We start from the raw sequence: 22,921 nt of genomic DNA on the forward strand, positions 1-22,921 counted from the left end.
TTACTCACTTTAAACTTTATTCTCACTTTCAACTAGCGAAAATTCATTAATAAATAACACTTTTATAAAACGTTTGTGAAAAACTGCTGCGAAATACTTCGACGTGCAATAAATTTATTTTCAAACTTGAGTTACGAAGGACACTTACTTGAACCGAAAACAGCAATTCATGATTAATTTGAAAGTTGCGATTTCGAGAGAACATTTTTTGTACGACGATGCGATAAACATAATTGCAGATGAATTAAGCTAAACGTTAACACTTTGCTTTGTTTTGAATTGGTAAAAATAATTTAAATTCGGCTGGCAACTCGTCCTCCGAATATAGCCTATCAGAGAAATAGACTCTACGTATCCTGCAATTTGCGTGAATTTGAACTCTCAATGTCTCTACATAATTTGTACCGTATGCGCGACGAGTGAAATCCGCAAGGTTGAACTGTATTTGATTCCAGCCGTCGTCCAGTCTCATTGGCATTGTACAGATAAAAGGTTTTACCCTCGTTGTGGATTGGTAATTACTGGCCCGAAATCTTCGCCGGACATTCTTGTCGTCTATCACCTGAAAAACATTATGCATTGCTAATCATTTAGAAAATTTAAAAAAGTGGTCTTGTAATATTCAGGATGTCTACTCAAATCCTGAAAAGAAATCTGTGACAAATCCAGGGGGTTTCCAGGCATCTCTAGTCCGGCTATCATTTTTATTAATTTTCCAGTCAAGAAAATTAATGTTACACAAAAAAATCGATTTTTAACAAAATACATGAATTTTCAATTAAGAATTTGATTGAGCTATTAAAATATTAAGCTCATTTTTAAAGAAATTTTGATCGTAAACTTCCCATAACCCTTCAAAACATTACATAATAATACTTGAATAATCCCTCACGGTGAGCCGCATACATCTTCATTCGAAAAGGTGCTGAACTCAATTTTTTCTATACAGAAAGCATTCTCCTAGTAAATTATGAGTAGTTCAAAGGTAAATTCAAAATCTTGGAGAACCTTCATACAGACTTCACAGCTTAAAATGCTTTCAAACCAAGGGAAGTAGGGCGATTTTTCCAAAAAATTTGGGAATAATAGAGGAATAAATTCTTTTAAATAAAATAAATGTAGGTGACATAAACAAATTTACCAAATTTCTTTTTTTGCGCGATACCTAAAGTTTGAAAGTTCTAAATGGATCAATTTAATGATTGAAGGTACCCGAAAAAATTTCTAGCAACTCCGAAACACATCCCAATTCAACCCCCAAGAATCGAAAAAATCATAAAAAATTATACAACTTCTAGACATAAAATGATAGTGTTGATTATAACATTGGGTGCCAAAATAAAATCCAGAAGGTACCACTCCCGTATCTCTTCCGGAACACACCCTACTTCAACCCCTGAGAATAAAAAAATCATAAAAAATTATTCAACTTCCAAACAAAAAACTGTATGCTTCAGAATGATTCCATTTGATGTCCAAATATACTAAAAAATGTATCATTCCCCTATCTCTTCCGCAACATCCTCGTTTTCAACCCCCAAGATAATTTTTTTTTTTAAATTCCCTAACTTCCAGACCTAAAATTGTATGCTTCAGAATGGTTCCATTTGATGTCCAAAGATACTTTAAAAAGTTCCATTTCCTTATCTCTTACAGAACACCCTCGTTTTTAATCCCAAAGATAATAAACAATTTAAAAAATTTTAATGTCCCAAGATCCAGACCTAAATTTGATCTTTCTTTTATGTTTCCTATGATTTAAATTCTGAATATATTGCATTTTCGAAAAAATACTTGTATGTATTTTCAAGCAAAAAATATGCTTTTTCTACCGAAAAATATGATATTTCAAGAAAAGAATTGAATTTTACACACAAAGTTGAACCTTCAGAAAAAACGATGAATTTTAAACTAAATATTTGAATTTTCAAACTAAAAACATGATTGTTCAAATCAAAGAAAAAAAGTTTCAACAAGAGTTGAATTTTCGACCAAGAAAGATTTTTCAGTCAAGAAAGAAAAACGATTCAAACAAATTATTGAATTTTTAACCAAGGAAATTAATTTTCAACAACATACATGAATTTTCTACCCAATACTTAACTTTTCAATTGAAAAACATCAATATTCAACCAGAATTAGAATAGTTAAATTTACAGTTGAAAAGTTAATTTACATTTTTAAAAACGAATTATCAACAGAATAGTTAAGTTTTCAAAACCAAGAAAATGAAACTTCAGCTCAAAATGAATTTTGAACAAAGTACAAAGTTTCAACCAGGTGTAGTTGTATTTTCAACCAATAAAGATTAATTTTCTACGAAAAATGTAATAGTGGAATCCTCAACTGGACAAATTAATTTTCCAGAAAACAGTTGCATTTTAACACCAAGCAATAAACTTTCAAAACAAAACGGCAAATTTAAACTGAGAAAAATTTTTCAGTAAAAGAAAAAAAAAAATTCAAACAAATTAGAAACTTTTTAAGAATGAAGATAAGCTTTCTACAAATCAGATTGATTTTTAAACAAAAAATAAGAATTTTCAACAAAAAAAGTTATTTTTCAGTAAACATTTTTACAAGAGATGAATATTCGACAAAAAAAAAAGAATTTTCCATAAAGAAGTTTAAAGTTGAACAAATTTGTTGAATTTTCAACCAAAAGAGACGATTAGTTAACACAATAATTACATTTTCTACCAAAAAGATGAATTTTAAACTGTATAGTAGATTTTTCAATCAAAAATACTTAACTTTCAACCAAAAAATTACTTGTATACCAAAAAGATGAATTTTCAATTCAAACGATGAATCTTCTATTCAAAAAGACGAAGGTTTAACAAAACAGTTGAATTTTCAACAAAAAATGGCTACTTTGGCAAAATCGTTGAATTTTCAACAGAATTTTCAAGTCTCGAAATCTATATTATATTATAATTATTTACAAAAATTACTCGTCTCAAATATTAAATTATAATTCTTTTAAAAAATACAGAATCTCAAATTCTAAATTATAATACTTTACAAAATTCTCCATTTCAAAGCCTAAATTATCATTCTTTTCAGAAATTCTTTGTTAGAAAGTGAACATTATAATTATTCACAAAATTTTTCCGATTTTTAAATCGGGAAATAAAATAGTTGAAAAGTATTATTCTTGAGGAAAATTATTTGTCAGAGTCAGAATTATAATTCATTACAAAAATTCTCAGTCCAGAAACTTAAATTATAATTCTTTTAAAAAAATTCGGGTCTCAAAGTCTAAATTATAATTCTTTCCAACATTTTTCTTTGTTAGAAAATGAGAATTATAATTTTTTACCAAAATTCTTTGTTTTAAAGTGACAATTATAATTCCTTTAAAAAATTCCTAATCTCAAATTTATAATTCTTTACAAATATTCCCAGTCTCAAAGTGTAAATTATAATTCCTTACGTAAATTCTTTGTTAAAAAGTGAAAATTAGAATTTTTTACCAAAATTCCCAGTATGAAAGTCTAAATTATAATTATACACCAACATTTTTGGTTAAAAAGTTAAAATGCAGCGTAAAAGCATTACTATAAATTTTATTTTACAATTGATTTAAACAAAAAATGATTTGAAATTTTTAAGTTTCCCTGTTGAGTATAACATCCTGAATTTGTCTGAAAGTGTATAAAATAAATTTGGAGAGTATAAAAAAATCACACATGCCACGTTAGAAATTCTTCACATGTATAACGGTATATAGAAATAAGAAAGTAGAAAACCTTACCTGAACTTCGAAGGTAAAATACTTCTTCAGATTTTTAATAATCATCACAAGAAAAGGTAGCTTGATGCCCAAAGTTTTTCTTGGATCAGCCGGGCAGGTAATATACGTTGTGCTGACATTGCTTCCAAGAATTTCAAGTACCAGACTCTGAATATCATTGTCAGTAATTCTTTTTATATGTCCGTTTCTTACTTTTTTATCCCATATTTGCAAAGGCTTACTGCCAATGCTGTAAAGTATGGATAAAAAACCACTTTGGAATGTATTCTTGAACATCGTTGCCTCACTTTATTTCACGTTTTGTGATTTACTTTACACTTTGAGAGTATCTTCAATCACAGATGTTGTGCAGTTTTATTATTTCACAGTTTTATGCGACGTTTTGAGCCTTTTTTCATCAGAAAACCGTGTTTAGATAAACATAACCTATAACTTTGAGAATATCAAGCGTAACGAACAAGCACACAAATAAGATTTAGTCATGTTACTGGAAACCACACGTTAGAAAATAATGACTAGTTTCAATCGGCTTGTATATTACGCAAATTTGTACTTTTTTTGTGCATCGTTAAGATTATTACCAAAGTTTTTGATAAGCAAAACAAATTATTACTTCCTGCAAATTAAAAGTTTGTGACTTGGCGTGTTTAATCGATGCCGCGCATATTTTAGGTTGGGACTTGGGTGGGGGAAATTGAAGATGTCAACACTACCCCAACGAGGGCCAAACAAGTAATATCACGTTTCGAGACTCCCTGAATCCGAAAATCAGGTTTTCACGATGTCCGTCCGTAAAAACGACAACTCTCGAAAAAATGAACGAATAAAATACATCTTCGGCACACTTTTTCTAGGTCCTAAAAGAAAGGACGAGTTCGTTAACCAGCCATTTTTGATAAAAATTCAAAAAGTTGGCGCATTTTGAAAATTTTTGAGACCACTTTTTTCTAAATTTGAAAATTCTATGTCCTTATATTTATAGCATTGAAAAGAACAAACAATTTATCCTTATGACTTTATTCGATAAAAAGAAAATTCTCAGAGTTATAGCGTTTTCAAAATTTTGTTAATCAACCGAAAATCAAAATTTGAAGCCGAAAAACGCACGATATGAAAAAAAGTCAAGAGAAGAAAAACATTTCTTTTTGAAATCCCTACAAGATTATCATAACCAATTTTTGGATTTTCTTCAAAAATCGAAAATTCAAATTTTGATTGCACAAAAAATAATGGAAAATAAAAAATTCCATTTTGTGGACAAACTATGTATGGTTACAAAAAAAGATGAACTAACAAAAATGGTTATCCCAAAAAAGATCTGCCATTTCGTTAAGAATCACTTCTTGATAGGACGCGTACTTTTTGTTTTATTCGTGAAAAATAACGTTGAAAAAAGTAAAATAAAAAAAATGTGTGGAAAAACGACGAAAATTACGAGAAAAAAATCCAACAAAACCTGTTTACAAATGTCTGTCGGAAATCGAGTTAGCAGCGTGAGTGTCACGATGAGAATATGTACCTCAAAGCCTACAGAGCTTTAAGAAACTTAATCTTTGTCAATACTTAATTAAGTAGACAATTCAGAATATGAAGACGCATATAAATACTGCCATCTAAAAGAAATCTTTTTGATAAAGTTTTTTTCAAGCATTCCAAATGCAAAGAATAATTATCTGAGCACGAAGCGCGAGATTCAGCCGTCGTGCGCCCTAGGCGCGCCCAAATTTGCGAGCCGCGCGCGCAGCGTGCGGTGAGAATGTGCCCGCGCAGCGCGCACATTTTTTTGAATAAATTGGATAAATTGATTTTTCACCATACGAGCACATACCAGAATATTTGTTTTAATAAGCTATTTAATTAAATAATAAGCGTGATAACATAACTTAATCTAACTAAAATAAAATATGTTTTTTAGAGAAAGCCTTTTTTTGAAAAAGCTGGCTTCGATATGAACCCATCCCTTTTATAAAAATGATGATAAAATGTTGTCAATGTAAAATTCCCAGAATTTTGCAAAAATAATGAAAATTAAATAAGACACAAATCTAACACTGCGCGGGAAATTCAAAAATGAATGTAGAATAGGGTGGTCCAAATCTTGTTTCTCTCGATTTTTGTAGATATGTCCAGGAATTTTCCGAATCCAAAACATGGCAAAACAATAAATCCATTTCTTTTTTAATAAATGATATTTAGAGGTAGCGCGCAAACCCCAAAAAGCTTAACACATTTTTCCCATGGGAAAAAAGACGGTTTTGTACATTTTATTCAGACTCGTCAATATTAGCTTAATCGAGTTGAAACTCAACATTTCTTTTCGCAATTAGCCATAGAATACGGATAAAATATCACTTTGTAAATACCAAGCCAATAAGTCTGTAGTGAGGTGTCCCAAAAAAAACCCATAAATGAAAAAATGTGTTTTACTTGTTTTTGGTATTAGTTATGATTTTTATCGGGATTTTAAGTGCAAATTGCTTATAACACATAAAATATTACTTTATTGTAATAATTAAATGTGTAGATACTTTGTTTAAATAATTTATTATTGTTTTATCAATTTGCTCTTAGAATATAGAGATAGGACGTATTTTTTTCCGAAATTTTAAACTTTTTGTTTAATTTTCAATCAGAGTGAAGTTACTTTAAATTAATTTTAGCAAACACGATTTTTTAAACAATTAATAATAATTATTAATAATATTCCCTTAAAATAATGATAGAAAATTGTAGTTATTTCCAAAATTTTATCGAATTTTGAATTAGAGTGAGGTATATAATCAATTGAAATTCAGCAAATTAATTGTTTAAACAATTTATTATTGTTGTTTATATTATTCAATTTGAATAATGCTAAAAAGCTGCGGTTTTTTCTGAAATTTTCAACTATTTGTCTACCTTCCACTTGGAGTGAGTTAATCATTAATTCAATCGAGCAAAAAAATTATTTAAACAAATTATTATTTTTTATAATTATCTACTTCTTTATTAATGCTACATATTTGTAGTCTCTTCTACAATTTTAAACTTTTCACTCGCTTTTCACTTAGTAAAGTAATCAATAATGCAAGTTTAAATAGTTTAAATAATTTAATGTTTATAACTATCTACTGTTAGATAAATGCTAAAAAGTTACGTTTTTTTTTACTTTTAAACTTTCCGCTCACTTTTCACTTAGTGCGGCAATAATTCGTGCAAGTTAACAGACATAATTTTTTAAACAATTTATTATGGGTTTTAACTATGTTGTCTTTGAGTAATCTTAGAAATTTGCTTATTTTTCTGAAATTTTGGGCTTTTCTTTGACTTTTTAGTTAGAAACAAATAATAAATATTAATTTTAATTTCAACAGAATGGCTCTTGTTAACTATTTCAAGGAAAATTAAAATTTAATATGATTCATACAGAAAAGTTGAAGAATATTTCAAATGTTTTATTTCAGAAATATATTCACAAAAAAGGAAGAGATTGTTTAAAGTATGATTCTCTATAATGTTTATTTATTATTCGTTCATAACTAAAAATGCAGATTCTTATTGCGGTCATTAATAATACTATTTATTATTTATTACTGATTGAAAAGTCAAAGAAAAACTCAAAATTACAGAAAAAACCGCAACATTCTAGCACTTATCTAAAAGAAAATAGTTATACAAACTAATAAATTGTTTAAACAATATCGTTTTTTAACGATAACTATTACCTCACTCTAATTGAAAATTTGACAAAAAGTGGATTTTTTGTTCAAAACCGTGACTTTTTATCTCAATTCTAAGAGAGAATTGATAAAAATAATACTTTTTAAAATGTAATTATCAGTATAAAATAGTATTTTATGTATGTACTATAAACATTTTGCATGTTAAAAAACCGCTAAAAATCATAAACAGCGCCAAGAACTCTCAAAACTCATTTGTTGAACTTAAGGAGTTTTTTTGTGATCCTAAAAAACAGACTTATGGGGGCGATATTTATAAAGCAATATTTTATTCTTACTATATGGCTAATTGTGAAGAGAAATTTTGAGTTTTAACTCGATTCACCTAATATTGACGATTCTAAATAAAATATACAAATCCGTGTTCTTTTTTCTCATGGGAAATACGTGATAAATTACATGGGTCTTGCACCATCTGTAAATATCATTTTTTTCAAACAAAAAAAATAAATTTTCGCACACATAGTTGAATTGTCTAACAAATTATTGAAATTACAAGCCAAAAAGATAAATTCGCAAACCTGAAAGACACGTTTTTAACTAAATTGTGGATTTTCTATAAAACCGCTGAATTTTTCACTTGAAAATATGAATTTAAAAAAAAAAGTTTATTTTCAGCAAAAATTAGTTAAATTTTCAACCAAAAGGAAATGATTTACTAAATCAAAAATATAAGAGTAGACAGTTCAATGAAAAATACTTAGATTTGAATCAAAAAAGGCGACTTTTGCACCGAGAATATTTTAGAAAATATTTGATTTTTCAACCCGAAAATACGAATTTTCCACCAACGAGATGAATTTTCATCCAAAAAAAAAACGTATTTACAAATTAAATGAACTTTTAAAAAATTAATTGATTTTCCAACCAAAAAACATTACTTTTCAAAAAAATTGCCGAATTTGATCATAAAGGATTAAATTTTAAACCAAAATAGAATAATTTTTGAACCAAAAATTTAATACTATGCTTTTCAATAAAAAATAATTAAGTTGTTACCAAAATAATGATAACTTTTCTATCGAGAGATAAATTTTTGAGCCATAAGAACGAATTTTCTATAAAAAAATACGAACGTTACAACATAACAGCTAAATTTTCTAACAAAAAGGATGATTTTTTAACAAAATAAATAAATTTGAAATTAAATATTAAAAATTGCAACTAAAAAAGATTAATTGTCTATAAAAGAAGATTAATTTTCAACAAAAAATTTTTATTTTGAACCAATTAGTTGAACTTTTAAGCAAAAATAGCAAAATTTTAACAAACTAGTTAATTTTTTAACCAAAAATGGAAAAAGTTAAATTTCCAGAAAAATAATTCATTTTTCAACATAAAAACGAATTCTTGTTTTAAACAAAGTAGTTGAATTTTGTAAACAATCTGTTGAAATTCCAACCCAAAAACATGTATTTTCAGCCAACGAGATGAATCTTCAAACAAAAATAATATTAATTCAATTAAAGAAATTTTTAAAAAAATTACTTTTAACAAAGAACGGATTTTTTCGGTACAAATAGAGCTGAAAATTTGCTATTTGTGCAGAAATTTCGGTAACAAAACCAAGAGATGAATTCTGAGCCTAAAATAGAATAGTAGACTTTTCAATTAAAAACAAATAAATTTAAACTAAAAAAGAGAACTTTTGTATCAAGAGATGAATTTTCAACCTAGAAAAATGAATGTTCAGACCAAAATTTTTCCAAATTTTAAACAAAATGGACAAGTTTTAAATCAACCAGTTACATTTTTAACAAACAAAAAAATGAGTTTTAAATAAAATAGTAGAATTTTTAACCAAAAGAAACTTTTAAGAGAATAGTTGATTTTTCAAAACAAACAAAAAATTTAATTTTCAGCCAAGAGATGAGTTCTAAACCAAAAATATAATAGTGTATTTTTCAATAAAAAAAAAAATCAGTTTCAACCAAAAAATATTGCTGTTCAACAAAATACCGTTTAATTAAAAAAAATTTAATTTTTAACTAAATAATTAAATTATGATGAATGAACTAATTAATTAATCCTTACAATTTTAATAAATAAAAACTTTCATTCATATCACAAATAATAAAATTTTCTGAAATTTCAAATATTTTTAAAGTTAAAATTAAATTAATTATTTTATAAACGATATATTTAAATATCAAACAGATATGGTATCAAAACATAAATTTATTTTTGTTATATTTAAAAACAAAAATTCCTACAATAACTTTTGAATTAAATGCCATGATCTACCTAAATTTTCTAATCAAGCCACAAAACACTTTGGAAGAACACGCACTGTTAATAATATGAATATAATTTTAAGATAGCATAATCCTTAAACTATCAACTCACGTTAAAACATACGTATCAGGCATGTATTACTTTTCACAATTCTAGTCATAGAGTATAAAAATATGTAAGTACAATAGAGTATTCAACTGCAGTCTAGGATTTTTCTTGCTAATAGCGAGTACTTCATTAACGTCCATATTACGATTCCATTTTTTTCTACAAATAAAGCTTCTTTCTGTTGTAAAAAAATATGCAAGTTTTAATACAACTTGCTGGCAGAAGAAAATTGTCCAAATAATAATTATTCGCTAGCAACATTTTAACGATAGAGCAATTAAAGGAAATTATTTTTCTCGCCTGTCAACACACGACTAGGCTTTTTCGTTTCGACAATTTGTGCACACAAACTCGCCGTTGTCTGCTCCTTCAACTGAAAAAAAATCGAATTAAGTATATTTTCAACTAACCAACAAAATAATCGGCTAAACTTAAAACGAAAAATTACCTTTCATTTTGCTGTCCACTTTTTCGCCTCCCTCTACAATTTTGTCTTCATTTTCTGTCTTATCTTTGCTCGTTTTTCGAGGCGAATCTTTTTTTTGACAAGACTGACATATTTTATCTTCTTCTGATTCTTTCAAAGAATTCTGTTTCAAATTCTCACTTTTCGGATCGTCCTGCGAACTTTTAGTTTCACATTTCTCGTTTTTCCCATTCTGGGAAACAACTTCTGTTCTAGAATTCTTGTCGCTTGTTCCTTTCTGAGACTGAGAATCATCCGAAATTTCAGTCAACTTCCTTTTTTCTTTCTGAGGACTTCCATTGGCTTTCATAACCGCCTTGACTTTATCCTTCTGAGAAGAGCCATTAGCTTTAGGGGTTTCAATTACTTTTTCACTCTCAGGACTGATCTTATCCTCAGTTTTACTATTAACTTTAGAGATATTCTTGTTGCCCTGCTGAGAATTCTCCTTATTTTTCGAATCATCTTTTTGCAATTTCGTTTCAGAGCGCTTGACTTCCGGCTGATCTACAGTCGACTTGTACCTGTAATCGTCAAAGTTTCTATTCAAGTTATTGCTCTTTTCCGCAGCGTCCATTTCATTCCACATATCTTTCAGAAGTGTTCTAACTTCCTCATCTGAAGCCTCAGGATGCTCAGCTTTCCAAACATCTTTATTCAAATTATAATAGTCTTCAAAATCAATCTCGTCTCTTCTATTTTTCTCTTCCTCCGACAATTTGGGTGCCTTTTTCCTTATATATTGGCGCTTCGGTGTATCCACAACTTCTTTGACACTCTGATTTTGAGCTCTCGTACTCTTACGTCTGGAAGCAACCGGGGTTGCTTTACTCAACTCTTCTTTAGGTACGGATATTGATTCATTCACAGATTCAGTTTCTAATTTTGCGATGGATTCAGAGTTTGGTAAAGATTTTCCTGCTTCATCTTTGCTCTCGACCTTTTTAAATCTTTTGGGCTGAAATAAGAAGTTTTTTTGGTTATAGCCATCAGAAAATAATGTAGGGGGTTATTTTCCTGGAAGATAGTGACGTGGGGATAGAAAAAAAAAAGAAAAGAAAAAGAAAATAAGATCAATTAATTACGCCAGGGGTTGGAGTCTCATTTGGAATCTTAGATCCCTTTACGGAGAGTTTCCTTTTCAATTTATTATTCGGAGTGTCAGCTGTTTCAACTGGAGATGGTGCAATAGGCTCAAACATTGAAGCTCTTTCTTCGTTTGATAAGTGCATCAAACCAGAAGCTTCAGTAACTCCAGTGCCCCATTGCTTCTTAACGCCAAGTTTCGGACTGAATGCAGCAGCGTATTTCGGATCCTTCTTCTTTGTCTCGGGAGTTATGGATTTGGTGAGATTTTTGAAGTCTTCCAGGCCAGAAAATGCTATCATGTAGTGCGACAAGACCCAGTTGTGACGACCACCATCGCCAAAATATTGAACGTGGATCATTAGAGCTTGCGATCTGCCTTTGTCTAATTGAAAAAGAAATTAAATGTATAATTAACAAAAATATAAATATCAAAGAGTATACCAGACTTCACAGTCCAAAATGCACTCCAAGCAGAGGAAATAGTGTGTTTTTTTTTAATACGGCTAAAATAAGCAGGGTGGCCTAAAAAAAACTGCGCTGCAAATCATTTCGAGCAACTTTAAGCTGGATATATTAAAAATTGAACGACATTTTTTTATAAACTGAACACTTTTGAAATTAACAAATAAACTATTTTCATTTTAAATAGATTAAAAATCCTTAATAAGCTGCAAAATTTTATTTTAAAATCTTGGAACATCAACATGTTCTGTTAAATTCATTCAAATTTTAAATTATTTTTGAAAGTCTTTCATAATTTTTAAAAAGTCTCTAATTTTTTTTTCGAAATCTGCAAAAGTTAATATTTTGTTTTAACCCTCATTGACCCAATTTGTCTGTTTTTGTCCGTGAACTTTTTCGATGCGAAAGAGGTATTGGAAATAGCTGAAACCACAAAATCTACGGCTCAAAATGTCCAATGAGATAAGGTTATACACACAGAAAATTCATTTTTCATCATTAAGGTGTTGTACGATCACCCCCAAAATAACATATTTACGAAAAATCGCTATTTCACGGATTTTTCTGAAAAAAGTTGTTTCACTTTTGAAAACAGGTTAAAATGGGGGAAAATATTTCACAGATAATAGACAACATATTTTCTTTTGTTATCTAAGGTTAAATTTCGTTACCACCCCATAAAATAGCCTAAATAGGTGAAAATCGGCAGGTTTTCAAAAATACTATTTTCAATACCAAAAAATTGCAAATAAATTTAGTGCTAAAAATGAATACAAGTTGAGTTAAGTTGAAATTTTGAAAATATGTAGAATTTGATTCAAATAAAATTTTATTGCAATAATTTTTTGATAAACAGGTTCGAAATTTTTGTATGTGCTGCCGTATGGAACGTCTTTAGCCATTTATTCAATAAAAATGTTTCCAGTTCTTTGTGCAAAACTTGATTATTTGGACATTCTGAGCCGGATTTTTTGTGGTTTCACCTATTACCAAGACTTCTTTCGCATCGAAAATGCGATTAAAAAATAATTACCTTAAAAAATCAATTTTTTTAAATTGAAAAATAGGGTCGGAAAGGGGTGGTTTTTCGAAATTTTCGGATCATATTCTGGAGGAGCACACTTGAAAATACCCGGCCATACATTATAAAATGTTTTCAAGCATAAATAACAAAGTTGTCCGTGCTTAAAATTGATGGACAAAAACAGACAAATTGGGTCAATAAGGGTTAAATTAGGCCGTGGGCTATTTGCCCCAAAATTTCGGTACGAAGAGCCGGATTTTGTCGGTATACGTAAACACTTCATTTAAATTATTTGAAATAATTTAAAATTAATTTTAATATATTCCTAATATTATCAGGGTGATAATTCGGTGAATTTCCCGGTCGATTTTTTCGGTAAACTAAAAGTAACATATTCATATTTGCCGCAAAATGCAAACATTTATTCTAATTCATGACGTTCATTCTAAACATCCTTTAACACAGCAGACAAAAATTTCAAACTAAAGGAATTTGGAAACAAATATTTAAATTTTCCAATAAAAAATATCGATTTCCAAGAAAAAATAGAATAATTAAACTTTTAGTTGAAAAAATTAATTTTCTAAAACAATAAATTTTTAACTGAAATATTTGAATTTTTAACGACAAAAGATTGATTTTTACAACAAAAAATTGACAACCAAAACTCAAATAGTTAAATTTAAAGTTAAAAGATTAATGTTATATTAGACATATGAGTTTTTAGTAAAAACTGTGGAATATTCAATAAGAATAAGATAAATTTTTAGTGTAAGAAAATTACTTAAAAAAATTGTTACATTTTCAAAGTGATGAGTTTTTAACTAAAATTGTAAAGCTTTAACTGCAATAGGTGAATTTTAAACCAGAAACTAGTAAGTTTAACTGAAATTAAGAATATTTTACTAGATTAATTTTTTAAAATAATTTTAAGCAGAATAATAAACGCATTCTCAACAAAAAAGGTAAATATTCGGCAAAAAATATTCCTTTCCATCCAAAGAAAAAAGAAGTTTTCAATTAAACAGCTCATATTTCAACGATAGAAATGAATTTTCAATGAAAATGATGATCTTCGACAAAACACAAATTAATTTAATTTTCTGTTAAAAATTTAATTCTTAACAAGAAAAAAACTGATTTTAAGCAAAATAGTTTACTTTTCTACTGGAATAGTTAAATTTTTAGGTAAAAAAATTGCTTTTCAACAAAGTAGTTACATTTTCAACCTATGATGAATTTTTAATTAAAATTATGAATCTTCAACCAAAAAAATAATTTTTAACCAAAAAAAAAGAATTTTTAAACAAGAAGATTTTCACAAAGTACATACATTTTTAAACTATTTAAATTTCTAAATAAATAAACAAACAAATACAAATTTAATACTAAATTATGATTTAATTAGAGTAAACTGAGATAATCTGAAAAATCTGCCACTGCAGATAAAGTAGAAATCACTTTTCCAGATCAGTCGTAATAATGAAAATAATGAAAACTTGAATTTGACTGCGGTCAGAAGTAAATTCCCGGATTTTTATTTGAATTCCCTGTTTTTTCCTGGTTTCCCGACCAAGTCGCCACCCTGATTTTAAGGCAAAATATCTTGCATTTTCAATAAAAAAATATGAAGTTTTTACTAAATGAGATCAAATTTACAACCCAAAAATACGAGTTTTCAACAAAATAGTTGAGTTGTCTACCAAGAAAGATAAATATTCAACCCAAAAAATTTATTTTTAACTAAGGAGTTTCATTTACAAGCAAATAGTTTAACTTTAAAGCTAAATAGACGAACTCTCTACAAAAAGATTAATTTTTAATCAAATACTCTAATTTTAATTCAATAAACCAAAAATTGTTGAATTAAGAACCAAATAGTTGTATTTCAAAGGCAAAAAGATATATTTGTAACAAAAAATGGAAGAATTATATGTTCTATTAAAACAATTAATTTTCAATTACAGTGATTAGTTTTCGATAAAAGAGATGAATTCTTAACCAAAAGTGTTGAACCAACAAATATTTTAATTTTCAGTAAAAAAAAAGAAGAATTAAAACAAAAAATACACATTTTTAACAAATTATTTGAATTCTTAACCAAAACAGATCAATTTTCAAATAAAAAAGAGGCATCGAAAATAATTTTCTATAAATAATTTTCTACAAAAAATTTTCTATAAAAAAGACGAATTTTTAACAAAATACATGAAGTACTATTTTAAAATCCGCCCGCCTCGCTGGCATATACTGCGGGTGACTGTTGTTTTTCGCGTTTCGCGCTGAATAAAGTATTTACTTCGCGCTAAGCGCTCGGTCTTTGTATATTTCCCAAACTTGTGCACAGATTTTTTAAAACTAAAGGTCAAAGCATCGACAACAGTAGTTTAGTGATAGTGAATTCCCTTCTGTTAAAGCTCCTTCGGCTTTCACGAACGCATTATCATCACGTATATCGTGCTTCGCACTCGAATTTGTCTATCCTATTGTATATCATTTCCATAAATGTATATTATTACAATTCATAACATGCATTGATATTAAAATAGACTTAGTTTAATTGTCTCTTTAAAAAATGCGTATTCTTTAAAAAAAGTTGGTTATTAAACATTTTGCTGCCACTTCTTCCGATTTTTCAAAAACTGAATTTACTCATTTCAAATTTTCTGTTTGCGATTTAAACGTTACACATACGGTCTACACATCAATCTTACATTTTTTGAACTTCTAAATTATATTCCTAACCTTAGTGACCCACGAAACTTCCATTAATAACTTCCATTCTCACGATCGCTATATTTCATCAATATTTCAAGAAAATTCAAAAAGCAAAATTTTTCTTCTCTTGACTTTTTTTCATATCGTGCGTTATTTGGCTTAAAATGTTCATTTTCGTGTGTATTTTTGAATTTTGTAAATGGTATAACTGTTGTAAATTTTTGTTTTAGCAAAAAAAGTCATCAGGAGAAATTGTTTGTTTTTTTGAGTACTATAAATAATTGTACAGAGAATTTTTGAATCTTTTTTTATTTTTATCTAAAATGGCTGACTAACCAACTTGACCTTTAGTTTAAGACACTGAAAGAGTATAGCAAAGCCCAACCCAATCTGTCAATTCTTTCGAAATTTATCGTGCTGACAAACTAAAAATCTACACACACTCACACATTCGTAAAAACCGGTTTCTCGAATTGAGAGTGTCTCAAAATGTGGACATTTGACAAAAACTGTAAATGTAATCAATGAAATGAATGTAAAAATTAATTAATTTGTCATGAATAATGATTTTATAGTTCTGTTATTTGTTTTCATCGTAAGAAATAGCATTAAAAACATGAAAAAAGTAATTTTTTTGAAAACACATACACGAGACGAAAAAGAAATTAAAGACAAAAGTTGTGATGAGAAGGTGCCCACGCAACGGGCAAATTTTATTATTAAAATTGGGTCATAACAAATTTTTAGGTCTTTTAAAAATGCACATTTTTTGTCTACACATCTTTTCATCCATTTTGCACAGTTTGACCGCAAAATTTAATTTTTGATTTTCCATTATTTTTGTATCCTGTCAAAATTGGAATTTTAAATTTTTCAAGAAAATTCTGAAAGTTGTTATGATAATTTTGTAGACCATTCAAAAAGCAACATTTTTCTTCTCTTGAATTTTTTCATATCGTGCGTTATTTCGCTTAAAATGTTCACTTTCGTGTGTTTTTTGAAGTTTTGTAAATGCTATAACTCTGGTAAATTTTGGTTTTATAGAAAAAAGTCTTGAGGATAAATTTATCTTCTGTTTGAATACCATAAATATCCACAAAGAAAATTTTGGAATTTTGAAAAAAAGTGGTCTCAAAAATTTTCAAAATACGCTCACTTTTTGTATTTTTATCCAAAATAGTTGACTAACGAACTTGACCTTTAGTTTAGTACACTAAAAGAGTATACCAAAGGCCAATCCAATCCGTCATTTCTTTCGAAAGTTATCGTGCTAACAAACTAAAAAACTACAGACACACAGATAGACAAACATTCGTAAAAACCTGTTTTTCGGATTCAGGGGGTCTCAAAACGTGGACATTTGACAAAAACTGGGGAGGGGGCAAAGTTTACACAATTCTAATGCCGTCTCTGATGAGAATGTAAAAAATATTAATTTTCAGTCAAAAATATAATATTTCAATTCTCAATGAGAAAAAAAAATTGTTTCCACTACGCAGATGAATTCTCAGCCAAGAAGATTAAATCTCTATAAAAAAATATGGATTTTCAATAAAAAGTGGAATAGTTAAAATTTTGGTTTAAAACATTAATTTTCAAATTAAAAAATCTGATTTTGAACTAAATACATACATTTTCAACCAAAAAGATTAATTTTTAACAAAATACAGGAATTTTTAACCAAGTTTTTGAATTTTGAAAGAAATTTTGTCAAGATTATCAATATTCTACTACAAAAGACGAAGTTGCAACCAAAAAGTTCAATTTTTAACTCAAGAATATAACCTTTCAACGAAAAATGAAATAATTAAATGTTCAATAACAAAAATTATCCACAAACAAATTTTAAGAAAATTTTTTCAATTTTAAAAAAAAAAGATTTTTAAACTAAAAAGAATAAATCATCAAAAACAATAAAAAATGAACTTTGAACTAAGTAGTTCCACTTTTCACTAAGTATTTGAATTTAGAAACAAGATTTTTCAGTAGATGATCTGTGCAATGACTGATTTAAATACATCATAAATTCCAGATTTTTCTAATTTAAGAGGTCTTGAAAAATGTGGAAAATTCAAAAATGTAGAGTTTTAAAGTAAACTTTTTATATTACAGGATCGAGATGCACAGAGAAGCTGACATTTTTAATAGAACAAGCCAAAATTAACCATTTGATGTAAGTTTGTGTTTTCGAAAATAATTATTTAAATTGAAATAATGCAATATAAATATAAAAAAATGTTATTTTTAATTTATCATAAAACTACCATTTTGACTGTTATTTAACAATAAAATTACTTTTCCTCGTGCCAAATATAAATAAAAATACAGTTGTGTAAATATAAATGTAATGTAATATAAATAAAAATACAGCTTGATTAAATAAATTGTTAAACTAGAGATCTTGAATTTTTCTCAGCTCCATCATGCACAAAAATACTACATTTTTCTTGTTGTTGAACTTTAAAAAAAAATGTTAATATGAAAATCAAAAAAAATTCATACATTTGTGACAAATACAGTCCAAAAAACGTGTTGAATTTAATCTGATAGATAATTCGAATCAAATTCAAATAGTCAAATTAAATTCTACCTTGTTGGATGATTTATTTGAAAATACCTTGAAATTTTTTTTAATGGATTTCAAGTATTAAAAGTATTGCTAATTTTAAAGAATTGTAAATAAATAAATAAATGGTGTCATTTACATTGGATATACTAGAACTTCTCGCTATAATTGAATTATCGGAAGAGATAACGTTGGATCAACAAAAAAATATTTTTCTGGAATATTTATTCAAACTGTGAGTAGACGATGAAATAATATGTTATATGGTATAATTTGTTCTATGACATATAATACGACGTAGAATAGAAAATCCTTGAGCAAAAATCTCTTGACATATACTATAAACATAGATTTACAATAAAATTATTTTTGTTGATTTAAAGTTATTTCTGCCCAGGTTTTTTTAATTAAAGAAATTTCGGTAAATCATATAAAACGTTCTCAAATCATATATAAGAACATTAAAAAGAATAGTTAAATTTTCGATTAAAAATATGACTTTTTAAGAAAATAGTTGAATCTTCAACAAAATAATTAAATATTTAACTAAATTGTAGAATTTTATAGTAGAATATGTAACAGTTTAAATTTCAACAAAATAATTGAAATTTTAACCAAATAATATAATTTTTTTATTAAAATAGATGAAACCCGAACGAAAAATACAATAATAGAATTTTCAAAGAGAAAGAATGAAATTTCAAACATTAAAAATGAATTTATAACCATGAATGATGACTTTCTATAAAATGACTTCTACAAAAAAATGAATTTTCAATTTAAAAAGACGAATATTCAACAAAACAGTTCAATTTTCAACCAAAAAAATTACTTTTAAAGAAAATAGTTGAATTCTTAACCAAATATGTAAATTCTTAAAGAAATAGAATAAAGAAGAAAAAGAAATAGATTTTGAACTAAAAATATGATAGAAAACCATAAAAGATGTATTTACAACAACAAAAAAAGTAAGTTTTCTCCCAAAAGATGAATTTTAACTTCAAAAGAAGGATATTCAACAAAACAGTTGAATTTTCGAAAAAATAAGATTTTTTATGAAAATAGTTGAATTTTCAAAAAAATAAGTAAAATTAAAATATTGAAATTTATTGAAAAATAATGAACTTTCAACCATTAAAAATGAATTTTTAAGGAAAAAACTTTAATGAGTTTAAAAAATAAATAAAAAATACTAATTTAAAAAATGATGTATTCCGAAAAAAATAATAGACTTTTTATTGAAAAAGAATGAACTTTCAACCATTAAAAATTAATTTAAAAAATTTTTAATGTCTTCTACCAAAAGATGAGTTTTTAATCCAGAAAGACGAATATTAAAAAAAATCAGTTGAAATTTCAGCAAATTAATTAATTATAGTTGTAACCATATATGTAGTCAAATTTTCAACCAAAAGACATGCAGTCTGAACCAAAGACATAATAGTCGGTTTCTTCAATTAAAAAATTAACGATAAATTAAAAACCAAAAATGATGACATTTGTATAAAAAGATGAAATTTCAATTAAAATGATGAACTGTCTATAAAAAAAAGAACGCTCAATAAAACAGTTGAATTTTCAACAAAATAATTACATTTTCAACCAAATAGTACCATTTTTAAACAAAAGATATGAATTCTGGACCAAAAATATTATACAGTAGACTTTTCAATTAAAAAGATTGAACTTTTAACGAAATATATAGTTGGAAATCCTTATGATTCAAACGAAAAAAAGGGTAATGGAAATAGAGGAATAGGGAGAAGAGTGTGAAGTCTGGTCTGAATGAAATATGAAAATTATCATACATTTTTAATTCAAATAATAGTGTGAAGTACTTACTTTGAACTCTGTAATATAGCATGGTTTTTGGATCCAGAGTCACAACACAAGGCCAGAAAGGATAACTGCTGCCTCGAGCCCAGGCTAATTGTCCAAGTACCCAAGGACAATTCAAATTCAGTTTTGTTTCCTTTTCTTTTTCTTCACCACTCATTTCGATTCCACTATCATTTATTGAGTCACCATGTTTTATGATTTCATTTGAACTTTTTTCAAGAGTTCCTGCCATGGCGGGATTGAAATCTTTCTTATCTCTATTATTAAAATACTGTTATTAGAATAGGCATAATAACATAAACATAATTATATCAAGATTAAGAATTTAAACAAATGAACTCCTAAACTTAAGTAAGCATTCGTACATTTTATCATTTTTCTCCGAAAATTTGATGCACATAACTAAGAGTTATTTTAAATGTAATTTATCAACAAAGACGACGTGAAAAACTAAAAAGATCTTACAGAAATAATTATACACGAAAAATGAGATAAGCTAGAGAGAATTAAAGTCAATTAATTCAAAGTTCAGAATTAGACAAGTTTATAATTGACAGCTGAGAGGTTATGATTTTGGAAATTTGAGGTTATAATTATTGATCTTGCTCGCAAAACTGACCTACTGAAAATATATTTAATCATTTGCACTGAAAAGGATGCTGAAAAACTGAAAATTTAATAACAAAATCAATGAAAATAAGGTAAAAGGTATATGTACACCAATAAACACTTTATTCACGCCTGATGCTTGGAAACAAAAAAAAAACACAAAAACTTTTACGAATTATTTTAAATCCAACTAAATTCTGATCATGGGAGGGCTTTAGAAATATTTTCGAGAACATGCTAATTGTATTTGAAAAATAAGGAATACTTACCTAATACACTAAGCGCGTTCTAAATCGTTGTAAATATAGAAAACAAATGAAAGTACGCTGTAAGAAACAGACGGACACAAAAAATGTCGCATAGGCGCGTGAGGCGGGAGGATAAGCCGGTGTTAGCCGGTAAAACAAGCATTGTTGCCAATCCTACAAAACTTAAAAGTATGCAAATGCTTCTGAAAATAATAAAATCTAATTTTTAAATAGTTAAAAGAAAAGAGAGACCAAAATTAACAGCATTTATAAAGAAATGGTATATAAGTTATCAAAATTCATATTTATTTATTTATGCTTTTCAGTGCCATTATAATAGAATCCAATAAGAAAATATAACTATTTTTGGTTGAAAATTTATTCTTTTCGGTTGCCCTCCTGGAAGTAGGATTGAAAAAGATAGAAATTGAGGATAGGAAAAGATGGAGCTATTCTATCCCAATGGGTCATTTTGCATCCCTAAAACCCTAATTTTTTCCTATCCTTAATCTGAATGTTTGTCAATCTCTTTCTTTACCTTTCATGCCCGAGGACTCTTTTATCTCTTTATATCCCTTAGTCTATATTTATTACAAATTTCTATCTTTTTCTGTATATTTCGTAACCGAGGATCCTTATCTGTTTCTTTACTTAAGGGCATGTGACACAGCTAAATACCTATATTACCGACCTCACTTTTTCGGTTCACTGAATGTTTTTTTTGAACCTAAGAACTTTTGTTGTAAATAAGATATCGAGCTGAAACTTTGGAAGATTTATTAGAGTACAATAAAGTACGTTTAGGTACTGCATTTGGTAGGAACTTCACTGAAAATTATTTTATCTTTTTTCTGAACCTCAACATTTTTTGAACGTTCGAACTTTTTTTATACATAAAATATCGGTCTCAAACTTTGAGAAATGCAAGAGCCGAAAGAAAACTACGTTTAAGTATAAAGCTTAATAATAAAAGCTGTAAAAAAATATATTTCAACAATCAATTCCAACGGCATCAGCCGGTAACGTTGTACACGAAAATACGAAACTTGGCGGCCACTAGACGAGGCTTTAGAGAGTTCGTATTTTTGTGTACAACGTTACCGGCTGATGCCGTTGGAGATTGTTGAAATATATTTTTTTACATCTATTATTATTAAGCTTTGTACTTAAACGTAGTTTTCTTTCGGCTCTTGCATTTCTCAAAGTTCGAGACCGATATTTTATGTATAAAAAAAGTGCGAACGTGCAAAAAATGTTGAGGTTCAGAAAAAAGATGAAATAATTTTCAGTAAAGTTCCTACCAAAATGTATTACCTAAACGTACTTTATTGTACTCTAATACATTTCCCAAAGTTTCAGCTCGATATTTTATTTACAAAAAAAGTTCTTAGGTTCAAAAAAACATTCAGTGAACGGAAAAAGTGAGGTCGGTAATATAGGTATTTAGCTGTGTCACATGCCCTTAATTCTAACTCTTTAATACACATCTGGATCTTTGTACATCTTTCGCGATTGAGTACACTTCAGTGGTGGGTAAGTTACTTTTTTGAGTAACTAGCTACAGTTACTAGATAAAAAACTTCAAGTTACCTAAAAAGTTGCTTTTTCCTCTTCCCTAATTTTATAATTTAAAAGTCAAAATAAATAAGATAATATATTGTGTTCTTAGGAGAAAGAAAGCTTTTTTTAACAAAGCAGTTCAACTTTCAATCAAATAGTTAATTTTTTAACTAAAAAGGACACATTTTCAACAGAAGAGTAAAATTCCCATAAAAAAAGTTAAATTTCAACCAAATAGTTTCATTTTCTACCAAAATATTTGTATTTTGTATCTGCAACAAAAACAAAGAAACATATAAGTTAAAATTTTAACTAAAATTATGAATCTTCCACTGAAAAAACTGATTTTTTAAAAAAGTATTTCAACTTTCAACCAAGTAGTTTAATATTTTTCAACCAGAAAAGACGAATTTCAAACTAAATAGCTGAACCCTCTACAGAAATTTTTTACCAAAAGAGATTGATTTTCATACCGAAAACAAGATTTTCCAACAATAGAGTTGAATTTAGAAACCGAAAAT

At 27.7% G+C, this 22,921-nt stretch overlaps 2 protein-coding genes across 2 annotated transcripts; both read right to left on the bottom strand.

Moving 5' to 3' along the window:
• Window positions 1-4,430, bottom strand: LOC117168094 (cilia- and flagella-associated protein 20). The gene is made up of 2 exons (XM_033353461.1): window positions 3,758-4,430; window positions 1-562 (listed from the first exon to the last, which is right to left on the bottom strand). The coding sequence occupies exons 1-2, from the start codon at window positions 4,031-4,033 to the stop codon at window positions 257-259; spliced, it is 582 nt and encodes a 193-aa protein (XP_033209352.1). The 5' UTR covers window positions 4,034-4,430; the 3' UTR covers window positions 1-256.
• Window positions 4,431-9,634: 5,204 nt separating this feature from the next.
• LOC117168022 (histone-lysine N-methyltransferase NSD2-like) lies at window positions 9,635-20,975 on the bottom strand. Its single transcript, XM_033353340.1, has 5 exons — window positions 20,862-20,975; window positions 19,987-20,240; window positions 11,371-11,756; window positions 10,268-11,243; window positions 9,635-10,192 (listed from the first exon to the last, which is right to left on the bottom strand). Exons 2-5 carry the CDS (start codon window positions 20,213-20,215, stop codon window positions 10,134-10,136), a joined length of 1,650 nt encoding a protein of 549 aa, XP_033209231.1. The 5' UTR covers window positions 20,216-20,240; window positions 20,862-20,975; the 3' UTR covers window positions 9,635-10,133.
• Window positions 20,976-22,921: the final 1,946 nt, after the last annotated feature.

Source organism: Belonocnema kinseyi, chromosome 2 (assembly GCF_010883055.1).
Source record: "Belonocnema kinseyi isolate 2016_QV_RU_SX_M_011 chromosome 2, B_treatae_v1, whole genome shotgun sequence".
NCBI lineage: Eukaryota > Metazoa > Arthropoda > Insecta > Hymenoptera > Cynipidae > Belonocnema > Belonocnema kinseyi.

Bases quoted from the DNA above. Each gene is read 5' to 3' on its own strand.
- LOC117168094 (XM_033353461.1), bottom strand. From the start codon at position 4,033: ATGTTCAAGAATACATTCCAAAGTGGTTTTTTATCCATACTTTACAGC. The intron at 563-3,757 runs GTAAGGTTTTCT...AATGTTTTTCAG, and splicing joins ATTTTACCTTCGAAGTTCAG to GTGATAGACGACAAGAATGT.
- LOC117168022 (XM_033353340.1), bottom strand. From the start codon at position 20,215: ATGGCAGGAACTCTTGAAAAAAGTTCAAATGAAATCATAAAACATGGT. The intron at 11,757-19,986 runs GTAAGTACTTCA...TTTTTCAATTAG, and splicing joins GCTATATTACAGAGTTCAAA to ACAAAGGCAGATCGCAAGCT. The intron at 10,193-10,267 runs GTAATTTTTCGT...ATTTTTTTTCAG, and splicing joins AGTGGACAGCAAAATGAAAG to TTGAAGGAGCAGACAACGGC.